The sequence below is a fragment of the Polyodon spathula genome, chromosome 19, assembly GCF_017654505.1.
Source record: "Polyodon spathula isolate WHYD16114869_AA chromosome 19, ASM1765450v1, whole genome shotgun sequence".
Taxonomy (NCBI): Eukaryota; Metazoa; Chordata; class Actinopteri; order Acipenseriformes; family Polyodontidae; genus Polyodon; species Polyodon spathula.
In genome coordinates, this window is record NC_054552.1 from 21656653 (window position 1) to 21673523 (window position 16871).

General features: G+C 39.6%; 1 protein-coding gene across 1 annotated transcript; it reads right to left on the reverse strand.

The window, feature by feature from the left end:
- Positions 1-555: 555 nt before the first annotated feature.
- On the reverse strand, positions 556-16263 carry LOC121295052 (sorting nexin-33-like). The gene is made up of 2 exons (XM_041219347.1): positions 14806-16263; positions 556-3537 (listed from the first exon to the last, which is right to left on the reverse strand). The coding sequence occupies exons 1-2, from the start codon at positions 16229-16231 to the stop codon at positions 3284-3286; spliced, it is 1680 nt and encodes a 559-aa protein (XP_041075281.1). The 5' UTR covers positions 16232-16263; the 3' UTR covers positions 556-3283.
- Positions 16264-16871: the final 608 nt, after the last annotated feature.

A 16871-nucleotide genomic window follows, 5' to 3' on the forward strand; every position in this document is an offset into this window, starting at 1 on the left:
TGGTACACGGGATATAAACGGGTCTGTGTAACACGAGTGTTTAAAAATGTATATGTGTATTTAGGCACGAGGATTGCACAGCACTTCACGTGCAAGTAAAATGTAGTAATATGTGAGCACGAGGAATTGCACTTTATTAATTCACGTGCTGGGATTCAAGTGAATAATTAATTGGTAATTGAATCCCAGCACAATAGTATATATAGATGCACGTTGTCACATACTGGGGTTGGGTGTTCGGTGAGCGGAGAACGGGATTGGAGACGGAGGAAAGAAGTATAGTAGTAATAATAATAATAACAACAGAAAGTATCTGCTCACCGTGTTTGTCAGTGTCTGTCCGTGCACCGTTTTGTTAAGTTTAGTCTGTCTTTGTTTGTCTATTTATTTTGGCGTAGAGTGCCGTGTCCTGTGTTTTCGTGTTTGTTTAAACCTTTTATTTTGTAATAAACCGGCGCCAACAGGCGTCTTCATCATTTCATTTCACATCATCGTCTTTGTATATTTCATTCCTTCCTGGTTCTGACGCCGCCCACTTGGCCGTCTTTGTGACAGATAGTTATAGACATATGTGACAGAAGCTTGATCAGCTTATCTATAGAAATGGAAGTCATCTGCATCCAGTGAACAGCACGTTTACATCAGGTTTCCATTTTTATCACTGGAAATGCACACCTGTGCACTACATGGTGCTGGGGCTTGCCACTATAAAATGTACTTTAGCTGAAAGTGCCTTTGTTACGTGTGTATGTATGTCCGAACTGAACAGCAGCACCTTAACACAGACTATATCATACAAAATGTAGCCAGTAGGACAGTAAATCAACTAAGAAAATGTCATTTAAATTGCCTTACTATTTAATTATTCATTAGAGGTGTGTTGTGGTAAGGATTGTTAGTCTTGCTGCTTTAAGAAGACGGTTAAATTAGAAGGAAGAGGTCATACACTTTGGCATGGGAAGTAAAAAAAAAAAAAAACAGGAATATATGGCCACTGCAGAGCTACAGTTTTCCAATGTTAACAGTGGTATCTAAAAGTCCCTAACAGTATAACTCTGTAGTAGCCTTTTATTGGTAGATTTCTCCACAGTGTAAATGCACACCTGTTACATACATTGAACTATATATAAGCAGTTGGTCCACTGTAGTTTGTAATAGCAAACTTGTAAAATGATACAGCAGCTAAGACCAATTTATCAAAGCCTTTTACTCTGCAAACACAACTGCAACCCTTATGAAATCTGGTACATCTCAATTACAATCGAAATAGCTGTAAAATGTTTACCTAAATATATTGTTTTGGTCACATTGATATATTTTAAACAAACTATGGCCTAAATATATCACAAATGTGTAATAGGAATATATTCCATAATATTTCTCATTATAAATACCATATGTTTCATATATATATATTTATTTTTCATGTGGGAAGCTTTGTAGCATTACTGGTGAAGTAAAGAGCTTTGATAAATAGTGACTAGTTTGACCTCTTCAAACAGAAAGGAACAGGAATTAGTCCATATTTGATTTAAGAAACAGATATGTACATTTTAATATTCCCTTTTCAGAGAACCAATCTTTTTTTTTTTTTTTTTTTTTTTATCAAAACCAGGTGGTTTATTTATTTTTTTGTTGGAAAAGATTTTATGAATGTATTATATCTGAAACCATTTGTTTAGCAAACGGCTAAGAAATAAAGTTGCTAAAATATTTTGTTGCGCTTTGCTGGATTTAAAAAAAAAAAAAAAAGGATAGTTCAGTTTCACATACAATAGCAGCACCACCATTCAAAGACTGAATCCCATCCTCAGGGGAAGAAATTTCAGCCAAAATATTGTTTTCATCTACAGTGAAAGAGTCTTTCAAAATGTACTGTAGGACTACTATCACAATATTTTGGACACATCAACTCTGCAGTAGTACTGCAAAATTAAAAAATACAAAAGGGGTCTTCTCAATTGATCTAAACAGTGGGGTATCTAAAAACCCCAATGTTTAAATATTTAAAATAGTGTAGGTACAAAGAGACTTATACAGTTTTCAGGTCTTTTCCTTCCTCTCAATGGATTTAAAATGAGGTTCAAATGTTCTTTGATGGTTTTAACACATGCATGGAGATCAAGTTTGCAACAGTGTTAAAATGCCCATACTACTCTTGCACTACAGTTTTGTAATGAAATAACTGTGTCCCAATAGAACTGCTTATTGTAACTTATTTCAATAATAAGCAGTATATTTTTGAAAGAGTGCATATACAACCCTCAGGTTAAGAATAAAAGAAGCCCCTAAACATCTTTGGCCCAGGAGTAATTGTTACATGAGAAGGTACTGGAATTCCGTATCCTGAAAAAGGATGATTGGAAGTGTGGTTGATTAGCCTTTGATCAGAATTGCTTTCAGCTGTGTCCTTCAAAACACTGTTCTACTACGGTGCATGCTAGCGCCCTGAATACCCAAGAAGGCGATATCACACAGGCACTGTTAACTGCTAGACATTTTGGTATGGTAAAGTGACTCACACCTGAGCCACTGCAGTCACCCAGTCCTGAAGGCTGCCAGCCAGGGTAGAGAGTTGTGAGGGATGGGGGCAATGGACAGCAGGTGGAATTAATGTCATTTGAAAGGTGGCAGTGTCCTCCACCCACCATGTTGTGGGATGGTGACAGATTACGCCCAGGGTTACTCCTGAAACAGAACTTCCCACTAGATCATCCACACTTCCTCTTCAAAGAGTTTTACAAAGGCGGCCTTATTTACATTATTTATGAAGCAATCATTTTAAGTGTCGGAGGATTAGATGACCACCTGCTTTCAAAAAGATGGACGTCACTCATTGTTGAATTCTGAAAGACTTTAATCCATTGCAGCTAGGAGTAGAATACACTTTAAAACATCCAAAATCCAAGTAACCCCACTGGTAAAACCCTCACAGAGAAGAAAACGCTGGAAGTTATTTACAAGCGATTATCTGGAGTGCACTAACCAGCAGTGGATCCCTTTTGAACTAGTAGTTTTGGGGGTCCAAGTGGGGTTCAACCTGGACAGAACTGGACACGAATACTACAGACTGTCCAAAGAGTGCATCAATCTGGGTCTAACAGGAGTTCAACAGCAGCTCAGCTCCAAACCCAGCACAGGACCAGTGGAATTGATCTCCAATTTGTGGGAATAGTGACCTTTGTAGCTCCTACACAGGTTCCTGGCTTTAAAGCGAGAGAAAGAGACACGCAGGACAGAGAAAGCAGAGACTAGAGGAAGGGGAGCAGGGCCTAGCACGGGGTTAAATGTTGTCGTACATCTTGAGGGTGCTCTCCAGCTGTTTCCCAATGCGCTGGTAGAACAGGATCTGTTGTTTCAGATAGGCCTGCATCATCTCCTTGAAGTCGACGGCTCGCCGCTCGTGGAAGTGGTTCATCTCGGCCTGCAGGGCGAAGCCCACAACCCGGCAGCGCTTCTTCACCCCATCGGCCTCCCCCTGGTCCATCTTCCCTTCGTCACTCATGCGCTGGCTCTCCTTCACCTTCGCAAAGGCACCTGAGGGGGAAAGAAGAAGGGGATGCTTTCAGTGGTGTGCTGTGAATCAACGGTAGCACAAAGGCAGCTACCAGGATAAGAGTAGACAATCAGTATTTTATTTTTACACTTTTGGTTTCAAAATTAACTACATTTTAATTTTAAAATGAGCGATAACCAAGGCTTAAAAATCTTAGAAACATTATCACTGGCTCACTTTGTTCTAGTTCTATTTTTTTTTTTTTTTTTTTTGAGGACGTGAATGTGTCATGCTTTAAACTGATATATGCTTATTACAGTAACCTCGCCCTTGGCCGCAAAATAAATAAAAGTGTAAAAAAGATCAAATATAAACACACACTGTCAACATCCTAGTCTGTATGCACAGGATACCACCTCCGCAGTGAAGTCAACTCTAACAGCACGCTGCAAAACTGAAATGAAAATCATTTTATGTTGCAACAAAGCTGGAAACTATATTAATCATTTGAAAAAAGGTGTAACGCAGGCATATCTATGTAGTGAATAAGGGTTGTCAAAAAGCACTCTTTTTTGCTTCTTCAGCAACCATGCAGCAAAGTAAAATTGGTTTGGAATAAAAGACCAGTTTGGGATTCTTGCATGTTGGATTAAGATTTGGTGCACTTTCTTGGGTAACGAACGTGGTTTTTGACATTTTGGGTTTTGTTGGTTTTTACATTAAGATTTTTGGGCACTTTCAGCCCCACCTGTGATTTTCTGGTCAAACCCTAAGAACGTACAACCAATTCTAACCACGTGAACTTTTGACTAATACTTCTAACCAAAGAATTTCTTAAGAAAATAAAGGCAGAATATTGCATACATGAGACTAACAGGTACATGTAATTTTACTTTTATTACAATCTCATCTCATAACTTATTCCTACAGTTTAAAAAACTTTTCATGTCGGGTTGATTTGGAATAAAAGACCAGTTTGGGATTCTTGCATGTTGGATTAAGATTTGGTGCACTTTGAAACGATTCATGTCAGATTACTTTATTACAACTTGGCTATGTGTGACAGCTCAGAATATTGCATACATGAGACTAACAGGTACATGTAATTCTACTTTTATTCACAATCTCATCTCATAACTTATTCCTACAGTTTACTGTTCATTTTGATTGTCCTTTCTCCATAACAAACCCCCTTTTTAATATGGTTTATCATACCTCTCTGTGCTTCACGATGTTTACCTATTAACTTGCTTTCACTACTTTATTACAACTTGGCTATGTGTGACAGCTCTTAATAAGTGTTTTTAAAATAAATACAGGTCCAGTGGATACATACAATGCATTCTTAGGTGCTGAAAACATGAGAAAAGTTGAATTCCAGCCATTTGTGCGAAATTATGAATGCACTTGATTTACATGTGGGTTAGCATAATTATGCCATCTGGTTAGTAGTTCCTGCTGGGTTCATTCGAAAACCATTCTGTACCAATTGTCTCAACAAACAGTTATCTCAAACTGTGATTTGCATCAGGAGACAGCTCTGAGAGGGTGTGAGCAGGCACTGGAGACCCAGGACTGGTATGTGGCCTTATTTTCATCTCTATGTGCTAGCAGAGGACTAGGCGTGGGCGAAGTTAACCCCTTCAGTACTGAGATTATTTACCTAGTCATGTTGTTGTCAGCTAAATCATTGGGAACCTTTAAGAACCGACTTGACAAAGTTTTAGTTTTGAGCTTTTAGGAACTAGATGAGCACTGATTGGCAGAATGGAATCCTCTGTTTGTACATTCTTATCTTCTAGTATGTATAAAAAGACCAAAATCAATTATATACAGGGTAATAGACCAACTGATTTCAATAGCTCATGGACTCTCTTCCTGGGAAAAAGGCAGGGATGCAAAACAAGAAAACTCTCTTCCTGGGAAAAAGGCAGGGATGCAAAACAAGAAAAAACAAGATGTTTTCCAACCCTGGCAGTCCTCAAGGATAAGACCTAATTAGAAAGGAATGTTGTATTACATAATCCTGGCTGTCCACATCTTAATCCACCACAAGATTTACACAACATTTGCTCTGTTGAGTTTTAGTCACTTTTCAGTTAAATTCAGGGTGGTTGTGAAACCCTAAGGACCTTTGGTCTTTGCCCTTTGAGTCTGAGCCCTTTGTTGAGCTCGCTCTTCACAATACTGCACTATCGTGAACTTTAATGCAAGCGTTTGGACTTTTTTTTTTTTTTTTTTTACTTGGCACATGGTCTTATACTCACAGATGCTACAATTACTCTTTATTTTTAAACACAAGGGTTAGAACAACCACTAATTTGACAGTCAACTAGTCGCCACTTAAAAAAATATAGATAAATCATGTATTTCATAATGCGTTTGTGAGCGGTTTTATCTAGCTCTGCACTATATTTTAAACTGTCCTTCTGAAACCACATGCTTCACAATTACTTTCTGTTTCAATTCAAACAGCTGAGTACAATTCAAATATTTACCTTGCTAGTTCACTCCTAGTATACACATTAAACTCAGGTTTTTAATGTTGTTGCCCTGCTGCTAACTGAAGGGTCTGGTTGGTCGACTACCTGTTTCTGAGGTCAACTGTCAATTTACTTATCGACTATTCTGTTCTACCCCTAGTAGTCCATTGTTTTGGTTGTTTCTGCTTTAAATCCCTGCATTGAAACATGTGTGTTTACAGTCTATAAACCACTACGGCACCTGAAGATAACTCTGGTCAGCATTAGAAAATACATGAATGAAATAGGCCAGGCTTTGAAGCTAGCTAGCAATAACACAAATTAATCTCAGTGGGGGAAATGCTGAAACGTCATACAGTTATAAAAATAAGATTGATACAAACAAAAACATAAAGCCAGCCTTTTAGGCAGAATACAAATGAGGCTTGTGATCTAAGTAGGAAAGACAAACAGATACCTGCACCAAGCACTGCAAAGTGAATGCTGAGCTCAGAATCCAGCAGGCATCGCACAGCTTTCTGTTAGTTAAAACAAGGCAGCTGTTATCGAGAAAATGAGTGAGTTCAACACAGTACATGCAGTTTTTAGGGGGTCAGTAAGAAAAGTTCCTTGACAGAATTCTGGGTCGTACCGACCTACGTAGTTCTTGCCCCCCGGTGCAGTTGTTTTCGTTACTATAGTTTTTTTGTTGTTGTTGAACAGGATTCAGAATTTAATTTCATTCTTATTGTTGTGAAAAATGCATTTATAGTACCCATGAAGTTTATCATCTAGTTTATTGTCACCACTCTCTTGACTATTAGTTTGTTGCCAAATTTCTTGTTCAGTTTCTCAACAGGTAACCAGTTTCAAACTACAGCAGTCTCTAGCATGCAGTAGTACAAAAAGTCTAATATACAATAATAAACTAGGACTACTGTGCAAAAAAAAGCTTCAATGTTTACCACAGTACATTTGCTTGCTAATCTTGCAGTCATCCCATGTTTGTCCATAGTCATACTGTGCATTTACTCATTTTTTAATGTGCTTTACCATGCTTTCACTGTAACTGAATAGGGCTCTTTGTGTGCACATGATAGGTTAGCTTCATTAACACTCATACTTGTGCCCCTTTCACTGTGTTAAGAATTCCATTTTTTTGTATTTATATTTTTTTATATTAATGAAGGATATGCAAATATTATATAGATACTACAGCTTGTTGCTATCTGGCATACATCATAATGCACATTGTTTTCCATTAGTTATGACTGTTTCCTAAGTTTATGATTATCAGTAGTGCAAAGGGGAATGAAGTATAAAAAAGGGTAATAATGGATTTGAAACCCTTGGTTAGCACCCTGTTTAAATAGCATTCAGATCTGCCTCTGCTATAATATAGAAGACAGAGCTGTCACATATAGTGACGTTTACATTTACATCATCTTGTGTTGGTTGCTTCTCATTTTCCTTACAAAGCTTACTGTTGCAATAAGTCTTACAAGAAAATCACTGAGGATTTGTCTTCAATGTTTGCTCTTGCTATTCACCTTCTGTTAAGTTCAAATTGACAGCTGCTTATGCAGATCAGCCACCTGTGTGACCCCTCAGTTATAAAGCACTGGCAAGTGATTAAGACGAAGAAAGATAAGGACATAAGATTAGATCAGGAAATGAAACAGGACAACTTTGTTTTAAGGCAGTAGAACCATTTTTGACCGCTGTCCCCAAACACTATTGAAAAGCTCAGATATATAGTTTGCGATAGGGGTGTTTCGTTTACTTTCTGATATGTTTAAACTACATGGTGTAAAATTCCAGCAAACCTTACCTATATGTTTTGTCATCATTTCTTAGGTATTTCATGTATGACATACACATTATGGTAAAGGTTAATTATTTTTGTTCAATACCTAAAAAAATGACCAGGCTGTTTATGTTGGCAACAGAGAGTGAACTAACCTGCTGTGCTACCTAATTCCTATAATACTTGCACGGAGCAAATACGTGAGGTCCTGAATACAGTACATGAATCTGATACCTCACATTTCATGACATTTTGAGTTGTCACCCTTCATGAAACTGATATCCTATTGACTTTCTATTGTAAGTACATGAGCAGAAAGCAGTGCAGTTAAAGACATCTCATTTAGAAGGCTGATCAGGTCTGTTGCACCAGGCAAACAGGATTCTGTGTATCGTATACAGGTAAAAACAATGTCAGAAATATCCCCGTGACAGGACAGAGGCCCAGCACACTTAGAAGTATGTGTTTTTGTGGCTGGCAGCTGCCTTTGCACAGCCATTTAGTTTAAATTGCTTTGTGTAATTGTTTAATTAGAAAAGTATGAAATGTTTTATTGGTTAAGTGGAAAAGTGTGGAATGTGGCCAGGTGGTGATTGAATTTGACTGTCAATCAACCCCTGGCCATCCCTTATAGAAAAAACTATGAAATGTTTGTGATGTGGTTCTGTGAAGACGATTGCTAACCTCACTGCTTAACAGAGTAAGATTAAGAGTGAGAGTAAGAGAAGGATGAAGAAAAAGTTAATGTGCATGATGTAAATAACAAAGTAGTATAGAATAAGAAATGGCAATGAACAGTTGAATAGAAATTGTGCTATTTAAGGCCTAGATGTCATTAGGTATGCAAATGAGGTGTTAGTATCAAGGTGAAGTATATTAAAATGGCTGACTTACAGTATGTGGAATCATTTCTTGCATTCTCCAGATACATGTAAGTGTAACGTACGTACAGACAGACGGATGTTCAGGCAGAGACACACCTCCATATATCACACAAGCTGTTCATCCCAACTGGACTGCCGTTTTTCCATAGATATAGAAAATGTATGGATAAACAGACAACCCCATATTTCCCCCAGAATCTAATACTCGGAATGGCTAAATGTTATTACCAAGTTTTAAACGTGAGTCATGCAAAAGGACTCTGATTCCCAGAAGCCCACTCCACCCTTGGACTCTCCTCAGAAACAAATCTCTTTTTTTTCTCCTCTTTTCCTATAAATCGCATGTTTTCAATTGCTCTGCATTTATTTTGTGGATTGTGAGACCTACTAATTGACTATAATTCATCTTGGAACATATCTACTGGAATTTCTGTATTGGCTTCATGTCTTTTGAACTTGACAATTAAGTCCCCTCTTGTGCTAAAGAATGCCTACACTAAGTTTCATCATGATTCACAAGATATTGTGACATGAAAAGCCCAAATGCTTCATAATACACCACTCACTGGATATATTCATCCCCATGCAAAGATTATTGTTTGCCTAACACAAACTCTTCTGACAGCTAGGCACATTGTTAACATCAGTCCCAAGGTCTTCAGCAACCTAGAAAATAACACGATCACAAAATATTAAAGTCTGTCAGATCTGGTATTTTGGTCTTCATTGCTGAAACTGACTTGCAACAAGAGGATGCAGTTATGATATATTGTAAAATGAATGTAATAATTATGTGATTACAATTCCTGTGTCTAAACCTGTGTCAAAATTCAGTCTGACAGAGTTGACGAATCACATGCCAGCCTTTATTCAAATGCAGCCCATCTGACCTGGAATTTTCATTATTCAATCTTTCTACCCTAGTGCTACCAGTGACCTTGCAGAACCACTGCCATCGTAGTGCCCCTTCGAGATTTGGAAGTTACTGCCATCTAACGTGTGAGGCTAATATCGTTAAAATAATTTTCCTGCATTTCCCTGTGTGTGAAATATGGGCCCCTCTTGTGACTTAAATGCAAGTTTATCTTAAACAATATCAGGAAACAAAAATCTGGTACCTTCAAGCAAACCTTTTCCCGTTAACTGAGGCCCTCGCAACAAGGCAGTATCTTAAAATCTGGTTCCGTTTTTATAATAAAATTCCATGAGATCTCTTCATTACTTTTTCCACAGAATTTGGTGCACTCTAACTTATCAGAAATACCTTGCTAATGGTACTCACAACCTAAGCAGGAGCAGGTCTGTTTAGTTCCCAACGGGTGGTTTTCCACCGGCTATTTGTCGAGCTGAGTGAGAACCAAACCATGAAACTCACAACACTTCTGAATGTGACGGCCGAGCAGGGCCAGGGCAGGGTTAATGATCATTATGTTGTGTCGAACAACATGGCCTGCTGCGAGAAGAATTCTTCTCTGTGTAATCAGCCCCTCATTGTATTTCGGGTGTATTCAGAAATACATTAAGATCAAAAACGAAGAAAAATGCAACCATAACCTCTGGATCCACCATTCTCAACTAAAATACAGCACCTCTTCCTCTCGCATCGTCTACATGCAACTCAACTCGGTCATTACCAGTGATGTCAGTTGCATGGCTCAGGCTCTACAGTGGAAAACAAACAGGATCCTCCTAAACTGCGCCGGGCTGGCTCGGTGCGTCCTCCACGTGGCTCAGCTGTACACTGGAAAACAGGTAATCCTATACAGCGAGAGGCACTGAGTGAGCTGGTGTGCCTGCAGCTGAAACCAGCCTTTGGGAATGGAAACTAACAGGTGAGATAACAAGGTCAGGTTTACGATGACACAGACTGCACAGCATGAACTACACTATAACATAGTAAATAATTACCAAGGAATTCTATTCTGTAGTGACTATCTAGGAGCAAACGTAATATGGCCTTGTTGTATTTTTGGCGAGGCTTCGTCTTGAACAGCTTATTGTGTTCTTGTCCTTTTCTTTAAGCCTCAAGCTGTTGTGCTTTACTTGCCACCCTCCCAAAAGAATTCTGCATTTATCATGAAGACATCCGGCATATCTAATCAAGCAATGGTACAACCATAAGTAAAATAAAACAGAAAAAGAGCAAAACCTGCAATTGGCTCCAGATGTCATTGTAATCGATGTTTTACATCAACCAAAATACTTTTTCACGGCACTGTATATATATATTTGAGAATATGTTTATATTATAAGATCGCAAGTACTTTATTTAAGAATGTCATAAAAAAATTCACTTAAAATTTAATAAATAAATAAAGAAACCAATAGCCTTTCTAAAACTGTTGGTAGCGCCAAATGATTTCATTTGTCAAAATGGGATTTTAAGAAAATGAATAACTCACTACTAAATCAACACAATGAATTTATTTGATGCTTGTAAACATTTAAAACGTCATTGGTATAACACTGTCAAAATGTTATCAGTATATTAAAAGTCAGTTTCCTGGATATAAAAACGTATGGCATTTATAAACTTCTCCATACAGTTTCAGGAACATCACTCACGCAAGATGGATTTGCAGGGATGGAAGGTGAATGAATTACATGTTAGTGTAAATTTGACAATGCTTCCAAGAACTGCAGACACCAGTTCCTAGACTAATTTTAGCAAATGCACATCTAGTACTATATGACCTACTTTCATAAAATAGAAATGAACTTAAAGCTCCTCAGTAATGTGAGAATCAGTTTCTAAAATTACCACACAGTACAACTAATACAATGTTGTACTCTGATGTGCTAAAATCCCATAATTGCACAGGCATTAGCTCTAACCCCCTTTCTTTTAAATCTACTAATGCATGCCTTAGTGGTGACTAATGGATTTTCTATGGAAACACACACCAGAGTTTGGGTGTTTTCAGGTAGGTCACCAACACTAAGAATTTATCAAACACTGCCCATCAGGATGTGGTGTCTAATCCTGCTGCAAGGGTTTGATAAATAAATAACAAACAAGAAAAAGATGTACGAACAAGGCCATTCAGCCCATCTATACTAGGTAACCCATTCCATACCCTCACCACTCTCTGTGTGAAGAAGTGCCTCCAATAAGCAACATGACTGGGTAACCCGTTCCATACCCTCGCCACTCTCTATGTGAAGAAGTATCCCCTTCCCTCTGTCCTAAGTCTATCGCCACTTAATTCACAACTGTGTTCTCTGGTACTGGTTTCAGTGCTGCACTTGGTTAGGATTAAGTTTGCCAACTCTTTTTAATATTTTAAAGACTTTAATCAAGTCCCCCCAATTCTTCTTTCTCCTCTCTACAGGGCCACAATGTCCATTTGGTATTGTGGAAACCAGAATTGGACACAGTATTTTAAGTATTTTCTCACCAATGCAATATACAACCTCATCATAGCCTCCTCTGATTTGTACTCTACACTTCAGGCTACATACCCCAGCATTCAGTTTGCCTTGTTGCGTGATTCCACACTGCCTGGTTGCTGATAGATGACTAGAAACACTGTCCAAGGGGTGTGGCTATAGCGATACGTGACCATTTCTTACTGAGCTCATGTCATTATGTCCTGGGATCAGCCTGGCTGCCCTTCTCTGTTCCTTCTCAAGTGCAATGATGACTGTCGTGAGATGACCAAAACAGCACACAGTATTCTAGATGGGGGTCTAATAGGGCATTGTATAACCTCTCTAGACTTGTATACCAAGCTTTCTGCAATATAGCTTAACATTGTATTTGCTTTATAATTACCTCACCAACAGAATTTCTGTTCAAGTCGTCCAAATGCATTACATCATCCCCTTACATCTAATGTTGTGTGTGGTGAGAGGAAGGGCAGTTAAAGTATTGCATGTTCCCCAATCCACTTGTAAATTACAGTTGAGTTAATTTAAAGTTGAGTTTTTGGCTAATTATAATATAAGCAAAAATTATGTATATTGTTGTATGCCTGAACAACTGTTGCAATGCATTGTATTTTATGAAAACGATTGTCCAATTGGTGAAGTAAAAAAAGGAACAGCCACCTGACTTACTTGAAAATTAAAGCTGAACAGGAAGTATAAGTGGGGATTTATAGAAATGGGAACTACATTTATTTATTTACAGCTACTAGATTGTCACCACAGCACTCAGGCTAATGTGTTTCAGATATGCAAGACTGAGACAATAAGTAATGGAACCTGAGAGCAGAGAGTCATACCTGGAGGATCTATAGTGATTGAGGGCCTGCTCCTATCTCCGTGACAACCACACTCAACACTCAGCTGTGGAAAGCTCATTGGTTGTCAGAGAACAAGAGAAGCTGGTTACTCTGATCCACAAAAACCTGGTATTTAAAGGTGTGGGATTCCCTTGGGTTACAAAATGCAATTTCCTTTTCACAGCACCCTCATTGCACAGTTGAATCTTTGTAGAAGAGTATGCAGTGTTAATGCAGATACTGAAAAACCCATAATGGCAGTCATATTGGTTCAAAGATTAAAGTCACCGACACATTTAACATGCACTGTTTATATAACCCTCCAAATATGAAGTCAGTGTCTTAACTAAACTTGAAAGAGAGAATCATAGAATACAGCTGAGTACCAACCCTGTGTACCATGACAAGGTCATCTTTCCTTGACTTCCACTTATTCCATTTATAAGTTTGTGGTTTAGATCCTAGATCCTAGTCTCACTGTGAAACCTGGTTTAGATCCTAGATCCTAGCCGCACAGTGAAACCTGGTTTAGATCCTAGCCGCACAATGAAACCTGGTTTAGAGCCTAGCTTCACCTTGAAACCTGGTTTAGAGCCTAGCCTCACTGTGAAACCTGGTTTAGATCCTAGATCCTAGCCGCACAGTGAAACCTGGTTTAGATCCTAGCTTCACTGTGAAACCTGGTTTAGATCCTAGCCTCACTGTGAAACCTGGTTGATCCTAGATCCTAGCCTCACTGTGAAACCTGGTTTAGATCCTAGATCCTAGTCTCACTGTGAAACCTGGTTTAGATCCTAGATCCTAGCCTCAAGGTGAAACCTGGTTTAGATCCTAGATCCTAGCCTCACTGTGAAACCTGGTTTAGATCCTAGATCCTAGTCTCACTGTGAAACCTGGTTTCGATCCTAGATCCTAGCCTCAAGGTGAAACCTGGTTTAGATCCTAGCCTCACTGTGAAACCTGGTTTAGAGCCTAGATCCCAGCCTCACTGTGAAACTTGAACAACTCAACCGACCTTGTTCTTCAAACCCATCCCAGCTCTAATGATGGTGAAGCTTGAACTCCCAGTGGAAATAAAACAGTGCCCCTCAGTGGGGCTACACTGGGATCGAAATCAGTAGGAATAAAGGCAGATACCCGACGCTGTGTGAGGCCAATGCAGCCTGGGGTTAATGTGAACTTTATTCCAATACTGATATGCATAAAAACAGTTATTAAATGTGACTTTCAGGCTTTGTTATCTAAGCTGGCAATTGTTGTGTCCTGATAATTAGGCCTATATACAGAATATACTGTCAATAAACAATTAATTTGTAATAATGAACCTCAGAGTTCACAAGGCATGCGTTTTCAGGTCAAAGGACAGTTCTGAGGTAATTATGTCAAACTTTAGGTCAACTGAAATAAGAGTTGGCCTATTCTATCATTACTGTAGAATCCAAAGCAACTTGCCAATAAAGCTAGTATGTTTTGTTTTACTAAAATACTAAAGTTTGTTTTTCGTTAGCCGCTTATCAGCTGTAACTTCATTTCTTGATCCATGTTGCCCTAATGCCACAACTAAGGGCTTCCAATTAAAACATAAAAACAGAAATTACATTTAGACAAGCAATGCATGTTATTAAGCAAAACCTTCCTCAAACTACTTAAGGGCAGTGACTGAATTTCTAATACTCATGTACACCAAACAGTCCAGAATTTTATTTCAACAAAAAAATAAATATTTGTTTAAAATCTGCATTGACTCACACACAATAAACAGTATGTGGCTAAAGGGATTCATGCAAGAGTATGACTAAACTTAAATTTAAACAGGGTAAGGTTTAAACATTTAAACTGGTTGAAACAAAAACCTGGACTGTAAATCATCCCCAAAGAGTGGACCAGGATTGGTAACAACTAGCCTTCGCTTGTTAAAAACAAGTATTACCTTTCTGGAGGTGGATGATGTCTGGGAAGTTGGAGAGCAGTCCCTGGTAGAGGGAGAGTTTGTCAAGCATGTGATAGAGGTCCTCCTTGGGCTGCTCTGCGAACATCTCCCCGATGGTCTCGTAGGTGCGCCCCGTGTGGGAGATGGCGTTGTTGAGGGCATCGAAGCTGTAGGGTGGGTCTAGGGTGAAGGCCTGGCTGACTGACTGGAATGCGCTGCCCAGCTTCTGGAACTCCTTGCGGAAGCCTCCCACGTGCTTGCGTACCAGCTCGGTGGTCACGTTTGTGAGCTGCAACACGCTGTCGTCCATCTTCTTAGTGAAGGCCTTGAAGGTGTCAACCCGGTCCTCCACATCCTGCAGGTCCTGGTGTTCACTGGGGATCTGGAAGGTGAGCAGAAAGCTGGCGCCCACCATCTCGTCCTTCTCTGCCCGCCGCTTGCCCAGCTTCCACTGCTTGTCATCGGCACACATGAGGAAGTGTTCGAAGCCCTCATACTGGGAGAGAACAGGGTGGCTGGTCATGTGGTCCATCCAGAGGATCAGCCTCCTTTTGCGCTTCTCGATGAAGTCCTCCTCGAATCGGCCAGTGGCCTGCTTCTCTGGCAGGTGGGGTACTGAGATGACGGTGAACTTGTGCAGCAGCCGGTTGTAGAGCCAGTCGAAGTGCTTGTAGCGGCGGTAGACAGGGCTGCCTGTGTGGCTGGGGGACACCCGGTAGGAGATGTAGGTCTTGATGCCCTTGAATTTGGTCTGCTTGATCGGCTCCTCGATGTAGCAGACAAAGGGCCTTGGGTTGGCACTCCACTGGGGTCCCCTGGTGCCCATCTCAATGGCATATGTCTCGGAGATCTTGGACATCATGGGCACGTCTCCCAGCACAAACGCCTCCACCCCGGAGCGCACAAAGCTAGAGAAGCGGTTCAGGTTCCTGCCCACCATACTGCTCCTTTTAGCGCTGGACATGCTGTCTTGGCGCTCCAAGGGCAGCTTGGGTCTGTACTGTACATTGTCGTGGGGGGTCTGGTAGGGGTGGGCATGTCCATTAGCACTCCCACCTCGTCGAGACTCTTCCACCACAGTGGAACTGTCATCCCAATCGTCCCAGTCATCATCATCATCATCGTCATAGCTCCCGTGGTGGTTGGAGGGTGTGTGTGAAGGGTCTGGGGTGTAAAAGAAGGAGCCATTGCCAGGAGAACCAGCTGGGCTCACAAAGTTGTCTGTAAGGCTGGAGTTAGACCGGGGTCTGATTACTTCCACGTAAGAGGCTGGAAACAGACCTCTCTCACCTCTGCTGTTTTGGCCCTGTAGCCATCCATCTAAAGAAGTGTCGTCAAAAATTAGTAGCTCCTCGTTTTCCTGAATATTGATCTCTTCTTTATTTTCACTCTGGAAGCTGTAAAGTGCCTTGGCTTTCAACGACATCGTTATGTACTTATTTAAATAAGGTCTGGTAATATTTTGGTAATATTATATATATATATATATATATATATATATATATATATATAATTTCAATATATTTCTTGCAACAGTTCATAGCATTACTGCATCTAGTAGTATTGGAGTTCACAGCATTGTTGTTTTCTAAAAATCCAGCGTCACTAATAACAATTGCATCATCAGAATTTGGAGCTGGCGCACACTATCCGCCTTCCACCGACAATTTAAATCCCAAGCAAGTCTGTGTTTGTTAGGCACGCCACAAAGTGACGTAGGCATTAATCACGGCTGTTTTAAAATGCATTTATTTTGTGTCCAGTTTCAATATTAGTCCACAAATTAAATTATTGATCCAGTGCAAATTAAATCAATTAGTGAAAACGGAGAGATTCTCTTCGATACAAAACTATTGCACAGGTATGTATTTGTCAAAAGCTGGTAGTTCACTTAGGTTGAAAAATAACAATTTTTGGAATAAGGGAATCATAAGATTGCAGTAACTAGGCTCCAAGTGTCAAATATACGTCCACAGCTTGTAAAAACTCATGGAAGTAATTAGGTTGTGTTGAAACTTACGTTTTGTAAACGGGACTTCTATAATAAAAGAATACAAAGCTTTAGT

Excerpts from the sequence above, each read along its gene's own strand:
- LOC121295052 (XM_041219347.1), bottom strand. The coding sequence starts at position 16,231 with ATGTCGTTGAAAGCCAAGGCACTTTACAGCTTCCAGAGTGAAAATAAA. Across the intron at positions 3,538-14,805 it reads CATCATCCACCTCCAGAAAG|GTGCCTTTGCGAAGGTGAAG; the intron begins GTAATACTTGTT and ends TTTCCCCCTCAG.